Consider the following 16,066-nt stretch of genomic DNA (forward strand, 5'->3'; position numbering starts at 1 on the left):
GGTAAACATCTGAGTTCTACTTTGGTAAATACATCTTTTGTACATAAACTTTTAGAGAGAGTAGTAAAATTTCTGAGTTGTAAACTACACATGTCAAGCAAAATTTCCAAATATCTATACTCTTTATAGGCAAGCATCCTACCTCTGTCCTCTGTCCCCAGGACTATGCAGAGTCACATCCTAAGTAATGGTGTGTAGCATTCTGTCCTGTGTCCTTGGCAACATTTGGTGTGCCAGTCCTTAGAATATTAGCTGTGGTCTACAGAGATGACTCGGTGGTTACAGGCACCTGCCATTCTTGCAGAGGACCCGAGTTTGTTTTATAGCACCTACGGATCATTCACCATTGCCTGTAACTACAACTCCAGGAATTCAGCACCCTCTTCTGCACTCTCAGGCACCAGCGCTCACATCTGCACACCCTTTCCACACACATATTCACATAATTAAAATAAAACAAATGTCCACAATATTTTATTTATGTTGTTTGCGTAGATCTTTGCCACTCAGTGGAATTTCAGTTTATAATCTCCTAGTGAGTTAAAATGCTGTTGTTATCCACCGTTGACTGTGTAATCTGTGACAAGACTATCCTAGTCTCTCGACATTTTCTTCTTAGTGGCCATTTAGAAAGAGGTTGATTTGTGGGAGTCTGTGTTTGTACATAGGAACTGTGTTAATTATATGCCATATTGCTAAAATACATTTAGAAGATTCAATTCCAGGGTGACAGAAGGCTGAAAACTGAATGCTAATATTGCTGCTCACAGCCTCATTTATAAGATGATTCATTTAAAGATCTGTGAAAGTTTCCCAATGTGAGAGAGGATGTTGGCATTAGTTCAGTGTTCTGATAGTTCCGGATGCACCAAGAAAAAGTCATGCAGACAGTTGTTCCATGTCTTCAACCCAGTGCTGGGCAGGCAGAGGTAGGCGGATCCCTGAGTTCGAGGCCAGCCTGGTCTTCAGGCCAGCCAGGACTACACAAAGAAATATTGTCTCAAAAGACAAAACAAAGGCTGGAAAGACCACCAACTGCTCTTCCAGAGGTCCTAAGTTCAATTCCCAGCAACCACATGGTGGCTCACAGCCACCTGTAGCAGGATTGGATGCCTTCATCTGGTGTGTCTGAAGAGAAAGACAGTGTACTTACATATATAAAATAAATACATAAAATCTTACCAAAAAACCCAAAACCAAAACCAAACCAACCAACCAAACAACAAGAAACAAAAGCAAAAAAAAAGGACTTTTGAGGGTTTTTGTTTTTGTTTTGCACATGTGTGAGGCTTGGAATTCAATACACTTTGTCCTTCAAAAAATATGAAGAAAAAGGCATCGGTATGTGCGGTACAGCAGGAGTGAATTTCTGACTCGTATCCATGCTTCCATGGATAACATTATCTTGGGTATGTGTGTGTGGGAAGCCACATGTGCCGTTGCAGAGTGGCGCTGACTACTGCTGGCCACCACGCATAAGTTTGGACAAACAACCAATGTGTACATATGCAGTAAAGTTTTTTGCAAAGACACTGCCTGGCCAGGGCATGATAATGAGGCTTTGAGAGGTACAGAGAGAGAGAGAGAGTAGCCAATCAGATGAGGAACATGCAAATGAGGCTTAGTGCATAACCAATCCGGGTGTGAGAAACGCCTCTCCTAGGCCTATATAAGCAGCACCAGTTCTGGGCTGGGGGTCTCTTCGCCTATGCAATCAAGCTCTCCCAATAAACGTGTGCAAAAGGATCCTGTTGCAGCGTTGTTCTTGCTGGTCGAGTCTGGCGCACGCAAGATGTGTGGTACAACAGGAGTGAATATCTGACTCGTATCCATGCTTCCATGGATAACATTATCTTGGGGAGGAAGAGAAATGCAGCTGCCGAGGTGAGGAGCTGGACTGGCCAGTGGCCTTGGATTTCCTCCCTTCACTACAGTTCCATGGGCCGTGACCATCAGAAAGTACTACTGTAACCCATTCACTGTGAGCTCCTGCTCTGGGCAGTCACAGTGGCATCCTTGGATCAGCCATGTTCCTCACTGCTGGGCAAATTCCACCAGTCAACCTCAGATTGGAATAGAGTTTTAAGTGACATGTGGTTTGTCTTATAAGTAAGTCAGTGGGTAATAATGTCAGAACTCATAATAATTGCATCTGCTTCCCAATAGGAGCTAACCTAGAGCAAAACTCTGTTTTTGTATTCCCCCAGACTATGAAGCTCAGTCTCAAATTCTGAAAGCCATTTCTAATACCCCCTACAAAGAGTCTCCCGTGCAGTGCCTTCTCTCTTCCTGTAAGCTACAGTCAGCCGTACTACAGGAAGTTCCAGATGGAAGGAGTGCCTTGATATCAGGGGCTTTGGGACCATGTAATGCTCAGAGACTGTGTGTGTGTATGTGTGTGTGTGTGTGATACACTAAAAACAAATTGACTTCTCCCGAGTTCATTTGGGCTACAAATAGGAACCGGTGGATAAATACAATGACTGACTGACTGCTGACTTGCATTATTTAATTATCTTAGACAGTTTGTAATAGCAGCTATTAAAAGGACTGGGACTAAACCTTGTGATTTTATGAGTTTCATAGGCATAGTGCCTAAGAGTTGAAACATACATATATTATGTAACAAAATTAATCTTAAACTTTGTATCAATATACAAAGATTAGTGCCAATGAAAACCTTAAACCTGTATCAATATACAAAATTCTGTACTAATTTAAAGAAAATATAACTTCAGTTCTGCATCAGAATATGAAGATCTCTACCAATGTAAGATTGTGGCTATAAAGTGCTTTTGTTTAATAGTAAACTTAACAGGGGCTGGAAAGATGACTTAGTGGTTAAGAGCACTGACTGCTCTTCCAAAGGTCCTGACTACAATTCCCAGGAACCACATTGTGGCTCACAACCATCCGTAATGAAATCTGACGCCCTCTTCTGGTGTGTCTGAAGACAGCTACCATGTACTTACATATAATAATAAATAAATCTTAGAAAAAGTTTTTTTTAAAGTAGATTTAATAATCTATCCCTATTTGTCTAATTTCTTATAATATTACTATATTTCCCCTTTCCTTTACTTAAGAAAGAAAGGAAGGAAGAAAGAAAGGAAGATAAGAAAGAGAAAAGATAGAAATTCCTTAGTCTAAGCTCTCTAGTTTCCTCCTTGTCCAAGACTATAACTATTTGTAAATCATCCCTTAAAATGACAACATATCTATAATTTATAAAATGACCAAAACTATCCACCCCAACTTTAGGGACTGGGACAACAATATCATTATAATAGCTTCTTACTGAATATTGATGAGGAATTCCTGTTTGGGGACCCAAAAGGGAATTGGAAAACGGTAATGTGGAAAGAAAGCTAGCTGGCATCATTTGTTGTCCTGTCTCTGTGTTCAGAAAGTTCAGGCCTTAACTGAAGTCTTGATTGGGATGGTTTGAATGGCTGGCTGAGTTAAGGTCATCTGGGATCAGCAGTCTTTCCTGACGCTGTTCTGGAAGCAAGTCTCTGAAAAGAGCATCAGTTTAGGCAGGATCAATCAGTGAGCTGGAACAGCAGGTCTCAGCGTCTTAGCATCCCTGGGGGTGAATCCTGTCAGGGCTGCCCTCTTGGTGTTTCATTCTGTAATATATAAACCTTACAATCAGTATTTAGTTCTAGAAAGACATTTGTATGGAATGTGCAGGGTGCACAGATCAGTCAGGATGATTTTTTGTTCTTTGAGTAGGTGAAAGGCAACTGCCTTTTTTTCTTTTTAGTTTGATCATATAATCAAACTGTAATATAATTTTTCTAGGTTATGCTGACCAAATAATCCCTCTCTATAAGTCCTGATTTATAAGCCATTAAAATTGCTTTTCTATGCTGGGAAGAGACACCATAACCAAGGGAACTTAAAATGGAAAGTGTTTAATTTTAAAAGCTCACGATTTCAGAATTGGTTCATGACCACCATGTCAGAGAGCATGATGGGGGCAGGCATGGTGCTGGAGCAATAGCTGAGAGCTTATGCCCTTTTTTTGTTTGTTTTTTTGGTTTTGGTTTTTGTTTTTGTTTTTTCTCTGTGTATCCCTGACTGTCCTGGAACTCACTCTGTAGACCAGGCTGGCCTCGAACTCAGAAATCTGTCTGCCTGTGGGAAGCCACATGTGCCGTTGCTGAGTGGCACTGACTACTGCTGGCCACCACGCATAAGATTGGACAAACAACCAATGTGTACATATGCAGTAAAGTTTTTTGCAAAGACACTGCCTGGCCCGGGCATGATAATGAGGTTCTGTAAGGTACTGAGAGTATAACCAATCAGATGTGAGACATGCAAATGAGGTATGATAATGAGGTTCTGTAAGGTACTGAGAGAGAGTAGCCAATCAGATGAGGAACATGCAAATGAGGCTTAGTGCATAACCAATCCGGGTGTGAGACACGCCCCTCCTAGGCCTATAAAAGCAGCACCAGTTCTGGGCTCGATCTCCCAATAAACGTGTGCAGAAGGATCCTGTTGCAGCGTCGTTCTTCCTGGCCAGTCGAGCGCGCACAAGATCTGCCTTTGCCTCCCAAGTGCTGGGATTAAAGGCATGCACCACTACTGCCCATCATTATGAACAATTGGGAGGTAGAGAGAGGAAGAGCTAGGAAGGGGTGACTTTGAGGTTTCAAAAGCAACATATCTCCTCCAACAAGTCCATACCTCCCAATCCTTCCCAAACAGTTCTACTAACTGGGGACCAAGAAGTTAAATATATAATCCTATTGGGGGCCATACTCATTCAAATGGCCACAAAGTCCATTTGGGGACTGCTGTGGTTTGGATTTAAAGCATCTTAAAGGCCGGTGTGTTGCAGACTCCGTGAGCCCAATCATTGAAAGGTAGGTAACTGAACAATAAGAGCTCTCCACGGTAAATGTAATTCCTGGGGGCTTTTCTTCGCCCTTTTGCTCCCAAGTAATGTTGGAGTTTCTACACTTGCTCTAGTCTGTTTTAACCCCCCAAATAAACAACTCGGGGACCTAATAAATGTATTAAAGAGCTGCAGGCACTGCGCTTAGGCATATATTTGTCTATTCTAACCCTCTGTGGCTGCCTACGTCCCAGCCATGTGGTCTTTTACCTGCAATCTGAATCGTGCCCTGGCTTGCCAAGGCTGTTCAATGTGTGTCCCCAACACTGACCTGATCTAGGGTGTGGGGTGAGTAATTTGACAGCATCACTGGGAGGCAGGGGAGCCCTCTGGAGGTGGAGCTATTTAGAGGAAGTAGGTCACAGTGTTTCCGGGAGCTGTATCTTTTCCTGATGTCTCTCTTCTGCTTCCTGCTCTCTTCCACCCTCCCTCCCTGCTTCCTTGCTTCCATGAGGTGAGCAACTCTCTTTCACCATCCCTCTGCCATGCCAAAACCATTGGAGCCCCCCTGATCATGGATTGAAATCTCTGCGAGCATAAGCCAGAATAAACCTGTCCTGCACCAAGCAGTTTTCCCCAGGAATCTTATAGCAATGGGAAACAACGCGATAACTCTAGGATCATCTTTATCTTTTTTGTTTCGCTTTGAGACACGGTCTAGCTAGATAGGTAGTAGACCAGGCTGGCCTAAACTCAGAGGTCTGCCTGCCTCTGCCTCCCACACACTGGGATTAAAGGGATATGCCATCACACCTACCCCATTCTTTATCTTAAAATGAGAGACTTCATAACTTGACTCTGACCTCTTTGGGCAGTGTTTATAGCTAATTTGTTCGAGGCCAATTTTACTTCCAAATTATACTATATAGAGAATAGATTTTTCTCCCCTTTACCCTTTTTATTATTTGGGGTCTGTAATTAATTAACAATTACTAATTAACAAACTGACAGAAAAAGATATTTATTCATGTTTTTATGTGTATGGGGCTTCACAGAAAAGAAATGAAAACCAAAAGAAGCCATTGTTCTTTCAGGGACATTTCCTGTTTTAACAGCAGCCATGCATTGTATAGAGGTGACTAGTTTAAACAGGTTTTGATCCACAGGCAGTACAGTGGGGCAGCAATGAGGAAATGTGTGGTAGATTAGAGTTGATTGCTACAGTTTATCATATATATATATATATATATATATATATATATATTTTAGTATTGTTTCAAGTCTTTTTAGTTGGTGGGGTGGGTGCTTCTGATTCAAATAATCATGGACCTAACACATGCTAGGTCAACACTATACACTAAGACTCCCTCCTTTTTTTTTAAACTTCTTGAGACAGTTTCATTACGTTTCCCAAGCTGTTCTCAGACTCAGGGATCTGCACCTTAGGCAGGTCTTCAACTTGTGATCCTTGTCTCAACCTCCCAAGGAGATGGGGTTGCAGGCCTCGCCCAGCAGGCTCTCCCCCTACTTCTATAAAGGCAAATCTCTATTCTGCTTAGACACAAAAGAGGACCATCTTGTGCACACTAGTTTTCTGCTGCCTTTAACGCAGTGTTGTCTTTTATGCCCAAATGGAATATTTTGGGTATGATATTCTGACCTGTCATTGATGATATACTATCAGGAAATGAAGATCTAGATTTTTTTTCCCCTTCTAAAGAAAATCTCAAAGACTCTTTCATTTACAGGCACATAGCTAGTAAAATCAATGCACGTTCTTTTCAAGTATAAGGCACTTTCCTATCAGTTTACCCTCCACCCATGTGTAGGATGGCCAAGTAATATACTTGTATTTCCTGTGTATTATTTGATTGAGCATCTGAAATTAAAACATTAATGGGTACCTGTATATTTGTTAAATCTGGCCATCTCATTCATATAGTGTGAGAAATTCAGAAAAACAGACATCTAAATTATTTCAGCAGAAAAGTGTGTGTGGGGGGGGGAGAATTTTCGATTTTAACTGTGGCAAATCATACATAATAAAATTTATCATCTTAACCATTTTGAGTATAAAGGTCAGCGTATATTGAATTGTTCATTGCTCATCTGACCGTTTTCGTCATCCATATCCATGGTTAACAAAAAAAACAAAACAAAAATCAAACCAAACCAAAGAAGCCCTTTTCGCTGGGCAGTGGTGGCGCACGCCTTTAATCCCAGCACTTGGGAGGCAGAGGCAGGTGGATTACTGAGTTCGAGGCCATCCTGGTCTACAGCGTGAGTTCCAGGACAGCCAGGTTTCTCTACCCTGTTGGAAAAAAAAACAAACAAAAAAGCCCTCTCTTTCCTCAGCTTCTCCGAATTGTCAAATGCCGTGTGGAACATAGAAAAAAAACATATTCCTCAGGTTTTGCTCCAGTCAGAGTTATCAGTAGTCTGAAAAAAGTTGCGTTTTTCCCTTTAATCTAGTCGGGAAGAGCCTCACCAACCAGGAGCTGGCTACCCAGAGTTGGAAAGCTTCGCCCCGCCCCCGCCCACCCCGCCCCCTCCCGCCATCAGGTAACCTAGGGAACCGCAGGTGAGGCGTTACCCAGAAGAGGCCGGATCCGGAAGTAGGGGTCGCCCCGCCCACCAGCCAAGAAGCGGCCCAGCACGGTGACGTGTCGTTGTAGGAGTTGGCTTTACTCGCCGTGCGTACACCCAGTTGGAGCTCTGAGCGAGTCAGCTGTCTGGAATCCCGATGTCGTTTTCATTCTCAAAGACTCCAGTTGTCCGGGTTTTTAATTTACTTTACCCAGAGTGTTGAGGCTGTCAGGTCTCGGGGCAGGAAGCACCAGGTCACCGTGGGTTCATCACTGAGTATCCCAGGCCATCCTGGGAAGTGATTCTCGGTCTTAAGCTTGTGGTGGTCTGTGAAAGCGAGCGGGAAACCCTGGGAACCCTCAGGCGTTAGCACCGCAAGTCTGCGACCCTAAATTCAGGTCTAGAACCTGTGTCCTCCGGCGACCAGGGCCGAGCGAGCACTTCTAGTTTGCTTCGCCTTCGTCTCTCCAGGCCCTGCTGTAGAGTTGGAAGATGCAGAGACCAGGCCCCTGCAGCCCTGGGAAGTGAGACAGTGAACAATAAACACGATCGTTTCCGAAATTGGTAGACACCGAGGAGCAGCGGTGGAAATGGGGGACACCTACATTCTACATTATCCCTCTTAGCACAAGTAGAAGCTGGGGAGACCTACAGAGTGGCCTAGCGTGGTAGGTAGGAGCCTAGAGACCACCAAAAGAACTCAGTGGCACAGCGAGCAGCATGCCAGCTATGGACAGTGAGATTGTCACAGGTAGAAAAAAGTAGTAATGGCAAGGTTGGAGCGGGAGCTACGGCAGTGAAGGTCTAGTTTGGTATTATCAGAAAAATAGGTAAGGTGTGTGGGGGGTGTTAATCCTACCTCTTTATATTTGGAGACAGCTGCTTCCTTTTTCGACAAAGGGCGTTGTCTTGACTTAGCCCAAAGTTCAGTATGTGCATGTATTTGAGATGGTGTGCGCTGATGGACACGCCTCCTTTTGTTATAAAAGTGGTCAGGACCGCCTGGGACAACTACTATATCACCTATTTTTTTGTGATATAGTATTTTTTAACTTAATCTTTACCACTCTTTGAGAGGGTGAGCACCCTTGTCTTCTCTTCTAACTTTCATTTCTCCAGTGATGAACCCATGCCCAGAGGCACATCGCTAGATCACAATGTTCCAAAGCCAGGACGCTCAGCCAGTACAAATTACCTTTGATGTTAAAGCTCTTTTTAGGTATGTCAGTAGTTCTTTCTGTAGGTGCTAGAGCCATTGAAAATCTGGTTAGTTGTAAACTTTGGGGAAGGGAGCAATATATGAGCACACAGAAAAAATTTAATAGCATGAGACTACAAACTTTTTTGAATTTACCTATTTTCTGAATTTGCCTTTTCTTGAATTTGGGGGTTACAGTCATCCAGGACTGTGTTTTATATTCTAAGATGATGCACTTGGGGAAGAATTCGGTTGAAGTCTAAAACTCCATGGGCTTTTTATGCTAAACTTTTCTCCTCCTTGAGCATAATGCTTGCGCACTAACACAGAGACATAACCATTTCCCATTATCAATGGGAAAAGCTATGCACCTTGTCGAAGAGTAATAATGCCGTAATAGTCTTCCTTAACACGACTGCTTTGCTTAACTAAGCCCCGGTATCTTCATTGCAACCTGCCATTGCTACTTTATATTTACTACCCTCTCTCATCTATCTCATTTCGACTTTCTGAAAGATATGTTTGTTGTGTGCACACTTCTCCCACACAAGAATGTCCCAGCATTTCCGATGCTTAGGAATTATTCTTGCAAATAACCTCTAAGAGCTGTTTAAAGATTTACGAACCGCTCTTTCCATTTGTTCCCTTACCCTGGCCCCAACTAGGTAACCCCTGAGCTCTGCCTCATCGACCAACTCGGTCTCCATCAGAAAGTACTTGGTTCATCAGTCCTGAGCGGACTGACGGGTATGAGGTGACAGAGGGCAGAGAAGAGGTGCGCCCGAGAAGCGCGGCGCTCTGGAGCGCCACGGTGGAACCTGGAACCCGACTGTGGGTGCCGGAAGCGCGCAGGCGGAAGTCACCCAGATCCCGGAACGCGGATCTCTTGGCCGCCCCGCCCGGAAAGAGCCCGCTGCGCTTGCGGCGCCGGCACTGAGCATGTGCGTGCGGCCCCGCGCATGCTCCGTGGAGGCCCGCTTCGGTTTCTGTCGCGGGGCCCGCGGTGTCTCCTAGCGTAACCGGAACTAGCCGTTGCGGGCCGGCCTTCTCTGCGCTCGGGCCTTGAGGTGATCTCCGAGCGCCCCGGACCCCTCCTTCCTCGCCGTCCCCCTCGGCTCGGCCGCTCGCCTCTCACAGCCGCCGGCATGAGCTCCAGGCCGCCAGCGTCGCCGCCAGCGCAAGGCTCCAGGTTGCTGCTGCTGTCGCTGCTCCTGCTAGGGACGGTCCCAGGCCCGCGCCCGGGAAGCGCCTTCTACCTGCCCGGCCTGGCGCCGGTCAACTTCTGCGCCGAAGAGAAGAGCAACGAGTGCAAGGTGGGGGAGGCCTGTCGGGCTGCGCGCCGCGGTGGGAGCGGGGTCTAGGAGCGGGGTCAAGGAGCGGGAAGGGGCGTAGCTGTGGGTGGGGTCGCATTTCGAGCCGCGACGGGACGGGGGCCTGCGGACCCCGGGTGGTCCCCGCGGGCTCGTCGCTGCAGCTCGGGGCGCTTTGCCCGGACCCCGGCGGCTTGCGGAGCGCCCTTGGACTGGCCTGCACGCAGGTACGCGGTGACCCGATGCCCACACGGGGCGCTCCCAGCCGAGCGACAACTTCCAGTAACTTAATTTCGTAGCTCACTGTTTTATTGCACTTTCCTAGAACTCCTGGTCATGACGGCTTATTCTCTCTAGGACTTTGATACCGAACTTCAAGAATACTAGTTGATCATTTAACCTGTGGATTGTGACGCATTCTAACCCTCCTTGAAAACCGCGTTAATAAAGACTAGTTGTAGTTAAGTTTAGTCCCTGGCCTTTAAATTTTTTTTTAAGCTATAAAATTTTTAAGAGACCCCCAAATGGGTTTCTCCGCGATGGCTTTAAACACTTAAAAAGCAGCAGAGAGCGGGAGAAAGAACCTGCCTTGAAAATGTTGGTTTCGTAGGCCATCCGCCCACACGTTTTTCAGTTTACCAGCTGAAAGCAGCTTTTAGGTATCAGGTGTAGAGCATCACAATACACCATTATTTCGTAAAGTTACTAAAACTTAACCATTTGGAGGATCCAGGGCCTCTCAGAAACCGTTAATTTTAATACTTCAAATAATGGTTAAGAAAACGTTTACACTTTTTATTTACTAAAATTTTAAGCTGGTGTTTATTTTATGACTCTTAGCTATACCACAGTTGTGAATTTTGAGGTTGTTTTAGAGTATTAGGGAGGCTATTAAAGTTTTCATGGCATTTTGCAGCTTCTCTTTAGGTTTGTGGGCTATCCTGTGTGGCGTTAACATGGTCACTACAGTTTTAGAAAGAAACAAACGTGTATCTATGACACGTAAGTCGTAGAGGGTTCAATAATGCCTACCAATCGGTAAGATTCACCCAGGCACACAGTCCATTAACTGTGGTACCCGGAAAAGCAGGAACTTCTGCCTCCTTCTAGAGAGTTCTGACCTAAAGTGAGATCCAGTCTTACAGGCACACTGAATTTTTCTGTTAAATATTTCAGAAGCCAACCTTTATAAACAAGTACTTGGTCTGTAAATGAACAGTGAATGTGTGTTGTATTCGTAATTTCTTAGAGAAATACATTCCTGGCTCCTCCATCAGCCACTGGAGAACAGAGGCTTATTAATAAAATCTGATGTTACGAAAGGTATGGTCCACATACCTAGAGAGCATAGATGAGGAAATGTTTGTGGATTAGAGTCTTCTGGAGAAGCAGCAGAGATGTGACACTGGACACGGACTTTAGAGAGAAGTGTGAGTGGATTTGTGGGTGATTTGTGTTGTCTCACAAGGTCTTTAAGTGTCCTTTTGAAGTTTCTGATCCTTTGAGGGTTTGACTTAGATAGGTGTGGGGATGAAACAGGCAAGACAGATCATATTCTGGATGTTGGCTTGCTGTCCTTGTTCTCAGCTACTCCGTTAGCAGTAGGAAGAGGGCAAATGTCCCTAGGCTCTTCTCTAACTAGCTGGCGTGGAGACTTAGACATCTTCCCTTTTCTCTCAGTAGGGAGCTATTCTGCTTAGTAAACAGTTTAAATTTTTATTCCTGCGGTCAAGATGGTAACTTTACAAACATCCCTTCCCTCTTTTCCAAACAGAAATTTACCTCACAGTTTGGGAGGCTGAGAAATCAAAGTTTTAGGTGCTCACAGATTTAGGGTCTGGTGAGGATTCATTTTCTTCCTCGTCCATGTGTATGTATGCCTCATGTGGTGGGAGGGATGAAAGAGCTTCTTTAGCCTATTTTTTGAGAACACTAAACCATTCATGAGAACTCTGTCCCCAGGACTTGGTCATCCCTAAAAGGCTTTCCTTCATAGTACCATTGCCTAAGGGTCTACTTTTTCAATACAGGAACTGGGGACAGGAGAACATAAACATACCACTCCATATTTCCTGAGGGGACAAGAGTGAGCAGAGAGGTCCTTGATGCTGTTGATATGATTTCTGGTTCTTTCCCCACCTCTATAACACAGGAATAATTATGTTTGCTTATGTGTTTCCCTTGAAAGGTATTTCAGATTTCTTAGGAGAAACACTGTCTTTTACTGGTTGAGTGCAGAATGAAGCAGGTGTAGCTCAATGCAATGTGTGCAGCACCGCATAGTCTTATAGCTTCTGCTATGAAGTCCTCATCCCACATTAACTTGGTATGGATTGCCTGATGATTTCACTATTTTGTTTCCTTAAAATTGTTGTATAAGCCTTTGGTGTCTGGGTACACCTTTAATCCCAACACTCAAAGACAGAGGCAGGTTTATCTCTTTAGTTTATGGCCAGCCTTGTCTACATAATGAGCTGTAGGACAGGGCTATGTAGAGAGACCTTTTGTCTCAAAAGCAGTAACAACAACAACAACAAAGTTTTATGTTTAATTTTCTGACAGAGAAATATGAGTTCATTAAACCTAAAATCCTATTTATGTTCTTCTAACTTCTGATATATGGTCTTCGCCTTTGTAAATGAGTTTTGTGATTTACTCTTTTTTTTTTTTTTTTACATAATACCATTACATGTGCATACATTTAAATATCCGTGTAGTCATGAAATGTCCATTCTTTTATTTGTTAGACATGGGAATATTTTATTCTTAACACTCTGCTGTCTGTGGGCTTGCTTAACCATTTATGCTTGCCAGGCATTAGATTGGTTCTAGCATTTCTCTGTTGTAATCAGGAATTATTTGTGCATTCTTTTTAAAGATTTATTTTTAATCATGTGTGTCTATGTAGATGCATATAAGTGTGGGTTGCCTACAGAGGCCAGAAGTGTCAGAAGTTACAGGGTGTTCCAGATAGCAGGTGCTCCATTTAGTATAAAAGTTTTGATTCCTTCAGTTAGTTGCCATGTGCTGGTTAGTTTTGGACTGAGTGTCCTTGCAGTGTCAAATGATTAAGGATAGTGACAGTTCACCTTCATGCTTTTAACTGTTAAGTATTTGGCTCCTCAGTGTCAATTCAGACATAAGAACTAAAACAGCATAAGCTTTCAGAACGTTGGATACATTTTTACTGCGTAATATAGAGACCGTATTCTTTTTTAAAACTTATTATTTACTTTACATGCCAGTATCAGCCCCTCCTCCTCCTTCCAGATCCTTCCTTCACGCAGATCCTCCCTCCACTCCTCCCTTTCCTTCTCCTTTGAGAAGGGGGAGCCCCCTCTGGGTATCTCCACTCCCCAGAACCCCTAACACATGGAGTCACTGAAGGACTAGGTGCAGCCTCTCCCACTGAGGCCAGACATTGTGATCCAGTTAGGGGAATGGGATCCACTTGCAGGCAGGCAGGAGATTCAGGAACAGCCCCCGCTCCGGTTGTTGGAGGACCTGCATGAAGACAAAGCTACACATCTGCTACGTATGTACAGGAGGCCTAGTTCCAGCTTGTGCTTGCTCTTTTGTTGGTGGTTCAGTCTCTGGGAGCCCCCAAGGGTCCAGGTTAGTTGACTCTGTTGGTCTCCTGTGGCGTCCCTGTCCTCTTCTACTCCTAGCAGTGAGGGATATGGATCCTGGAAAGTCCACTTTCTGTGGCCAAGCAGGACTCCCAATGGTGGGATAAGGACAGCAACCCACCCACAAAACCTTGTACCCAAAATGTGTTCTGCTTACAAGATGTACAGGGACAAAAATAGAGACAGAGGGAATGGACAACCAGTGACTGGCACAGATTGAGACCCATCCCTAGGACAAGCACCAATCCCTGACACTATTAATGATACTTGCTATGCTTGCAGACAAGAGACTAGCATAGCTGTCCTCTGAGAGGCTCTACCCAGCAGCCAATGGAAAGAGATGGAGAGACCCACAGCCAACATTAGATGGTGCTGGAGAAGCCTCATGGAAGAGTTGGGTGAAGGATTGAGAGATCATACTCTTAGGGGAATGGGGCTGACAGGATGGTTCAGTGGGTAAAGATACTTGCCACCAGCTGGACTTGATGGTGCACACCGTTAATCTCAGTGCTTGGATGGCAGAAGCAGGCAGATCTCTGAGGCCTTGTTGTGTGCAGAGTGAGCTCCAGGTCTACTTAGGCCCTGACTCAAAAAAACAAAACAAAAGATACTTGCCAACAAGTTGACAATCTGAGTTCAGTCTTTGGGACCCACATGATGGAGAGAACCTACCCACGAAAGGTGTCCTTTGACCTCCACATGCTCACATGGCATGTACACATTCACACATACATGGGGGGAGTGAGTGGGGGAGACAGAGATGAAATTTGAGATTGTCTTTGTTGTGCTGTAAAGAAAAATGACCAACTCTACCCTCTAGTGGCTAATGACAGACAGCAAGGCTCAGATGCATTAGCTGGGCAATCATGATAAAATGACAGCTTACGCAGTCACCTTCCTTTCTTGGTAGTTATTTTCAGAAGCTTTCTGTAAATTGTGTATGTTATTTTAGGAGCAGTTGCCTTCAAACATGGACTGAGTCAGATTTAAGAAGGCAGTCTGTGTGCTGCTCTGAACAGATGCAGAATGATGAGTCTCTAACACTTGTATGACCGGAAGTCGTATGAAGATGTTGAAGTACTAAAAGAAAAATTAACATAACTGTTTATTACAAGTGATTGATACTTACTAATTGGTGTTTAGTTTCATACCTTCGTAGTTTTCTCTCGAAAAAAAGCATGGATTCTCGCCATCTGGAAACCTAGCAGTGTATAGATGATGGTGTTTGGGGATTGGCCTAGGGAAGACTCACTTTACCATGGTAAATAAACATTCTACTGGTTCTTCCTCCTAAAGGTGTATAACTAGACGCATGGAACAAAGTCACAGGTGTGTGTGTACACCGCACGTCACAGCAGAGTAAGCCTACAAGCATACCCCAGCTTCTGTTGGAACTGGCTGGCCTATTCTGCCAGCCTTACACAGGTTCCTTAAATAACCTGTTTCCCAATCCTTGCAGGCCTTTCAGTCCGTTTTCTGGTTCCTTGTGGCTACCTTACTTGTGGCAGACAGATCTTCTCTGTTGCCACTAAGATTAAGTATGCAGCTGGGCATGGAGAGGCACTGCTTTTAACCCCTCGAATTTGGGGGGATGGGCAGAGTTCTGGGTTTGAAACTAGCCTGTTCTGCCTACATAGCATGTTCTAGACAATCTAGGGTGGCGTCTGCTGCTGCGGCGGCTTCTTCTTCTTCTTCTTCTTCTTCTTCTTCTTCTTCTTCTTCTTCTTCTTCTCTTATTTTAGAAGAAGAAGAAACTTCAGTCTCCATAAAAGGAGGAATCTTGTGAAAATTCTTTCTCTGTGCTCCTCTTTCAGGCCTGCTGATTGGTGGGAAATGGAAGCTCAGTATGATTTAGTGACTTGACTGCCTCAAGTTCATAAGAGCTGAGCTAAGAAGCAGGTGAGCCCAGGACTGCCTGGACTCCGCAGCTCTGGCTCCTCACTACTCTCTGATGCACTCTGCCTCCTGGGAACCAAAACTTCCAGAATTGATGTGTTAGTCCAAGTTTGTGTCTATGTAAAGAATTTTGATATAGTCAGGTTTTTGTTTTTCTTTTGGGAGTGTTTTGAGACAGGGTCTTGTCCAAGTTGTCCTCATTCCAGTGTATGAGGCTGGCCTTGAACTCCTGATTCTCCCCTCCTAAGTGCAAGATTACCCGTGTAGGCCATCACACCCAGCTCAATGGTCAGGTGGATGTTCTGTTCTTTGATACAGTCTAAAGTTGAAACTTTATTTTTCAAAAGTATGAGGAGAGATCACCTTCTGTGAGCAATGAAACACTCCCTCCTTTTATTGTAATCTGGGTTCCTATTTAACAACTTCCTACTAAGATGTTTTTCATATCATATCTGCATTTCTCGAGTCAGTCTCTTTGTAGATGTCTCTAATGTTAGGCAGTGGGATCTTGTGTAGCTTTCCCTCCCCTTTTATATCTATTGTGTTGCATTTTAGACCCTTTATGACTGACCTTCTGTAGAGCTGTGTTTCTTCTCGC

The 16,066-nt window shown here is 44.4% G+C and overlaps 1 protein-coding gene and 1 long non-coding RNA gene across 2 annotated transcripts in view; one reads left to right on the forward strand and one right to left on the reverse strand.

Annotated features, from left to right (window-relative positions):
• Positions 1 to 449: 449 nt before the first annotated feature.
• Positions 450 to 9,485, reverse strand: A330035P11Rik (RIKEN cDNA A330035P11 gene). Its single transcript, NR_015586.3, has 4 exons — positions 8,295 to 9,485; positions 7,443 to 7,952; positions 3,299 to 3,629; positions 450 to 1,128 (listed from the first exon to the last, which is right to left on the reverse strand). It is a non-coding gene; the product is annotated as an RIKEN cDNA A330035P11 gene (long non-coding RNA).
• Positions 9,486 to 9,592: 107 nt separating this feature from the next.
• Positions 9,593 to 16,066, forward strand: part of Tm9sf2 (transmembrane 9 superfamily member 2) — a 52,522-nt gene continuing 46,048 nt past the window's right edge. Inside the window, exon 1 of the mRNA NM_080556.3 lies at positions 9,593 to 9,946. Coding sequence (NP_542123.3) covers positions 9,779 to 9,946 — 168 coding nt within the window. The 5' untranslated portion in view covers positions 9,593 to 9,778. The remainder of the gene's footprint in view (positions 9,947 to 16,066) is intronic.

This window comes from Mus musculus, chromosome 14 (genome assembly GCF_000001635.26).
Source record: "Mus musculus strain C57BL/6J chromosome 14, GRCm38.p6 C57BL/6J".
In the NCBI taxonomy this organism is placed as follows: domain Eukaryota; kingdom Metazoa; phylum Chordata; class Mammalia; order Rodentia; family Muridae; genus Mus; species Mus musculus.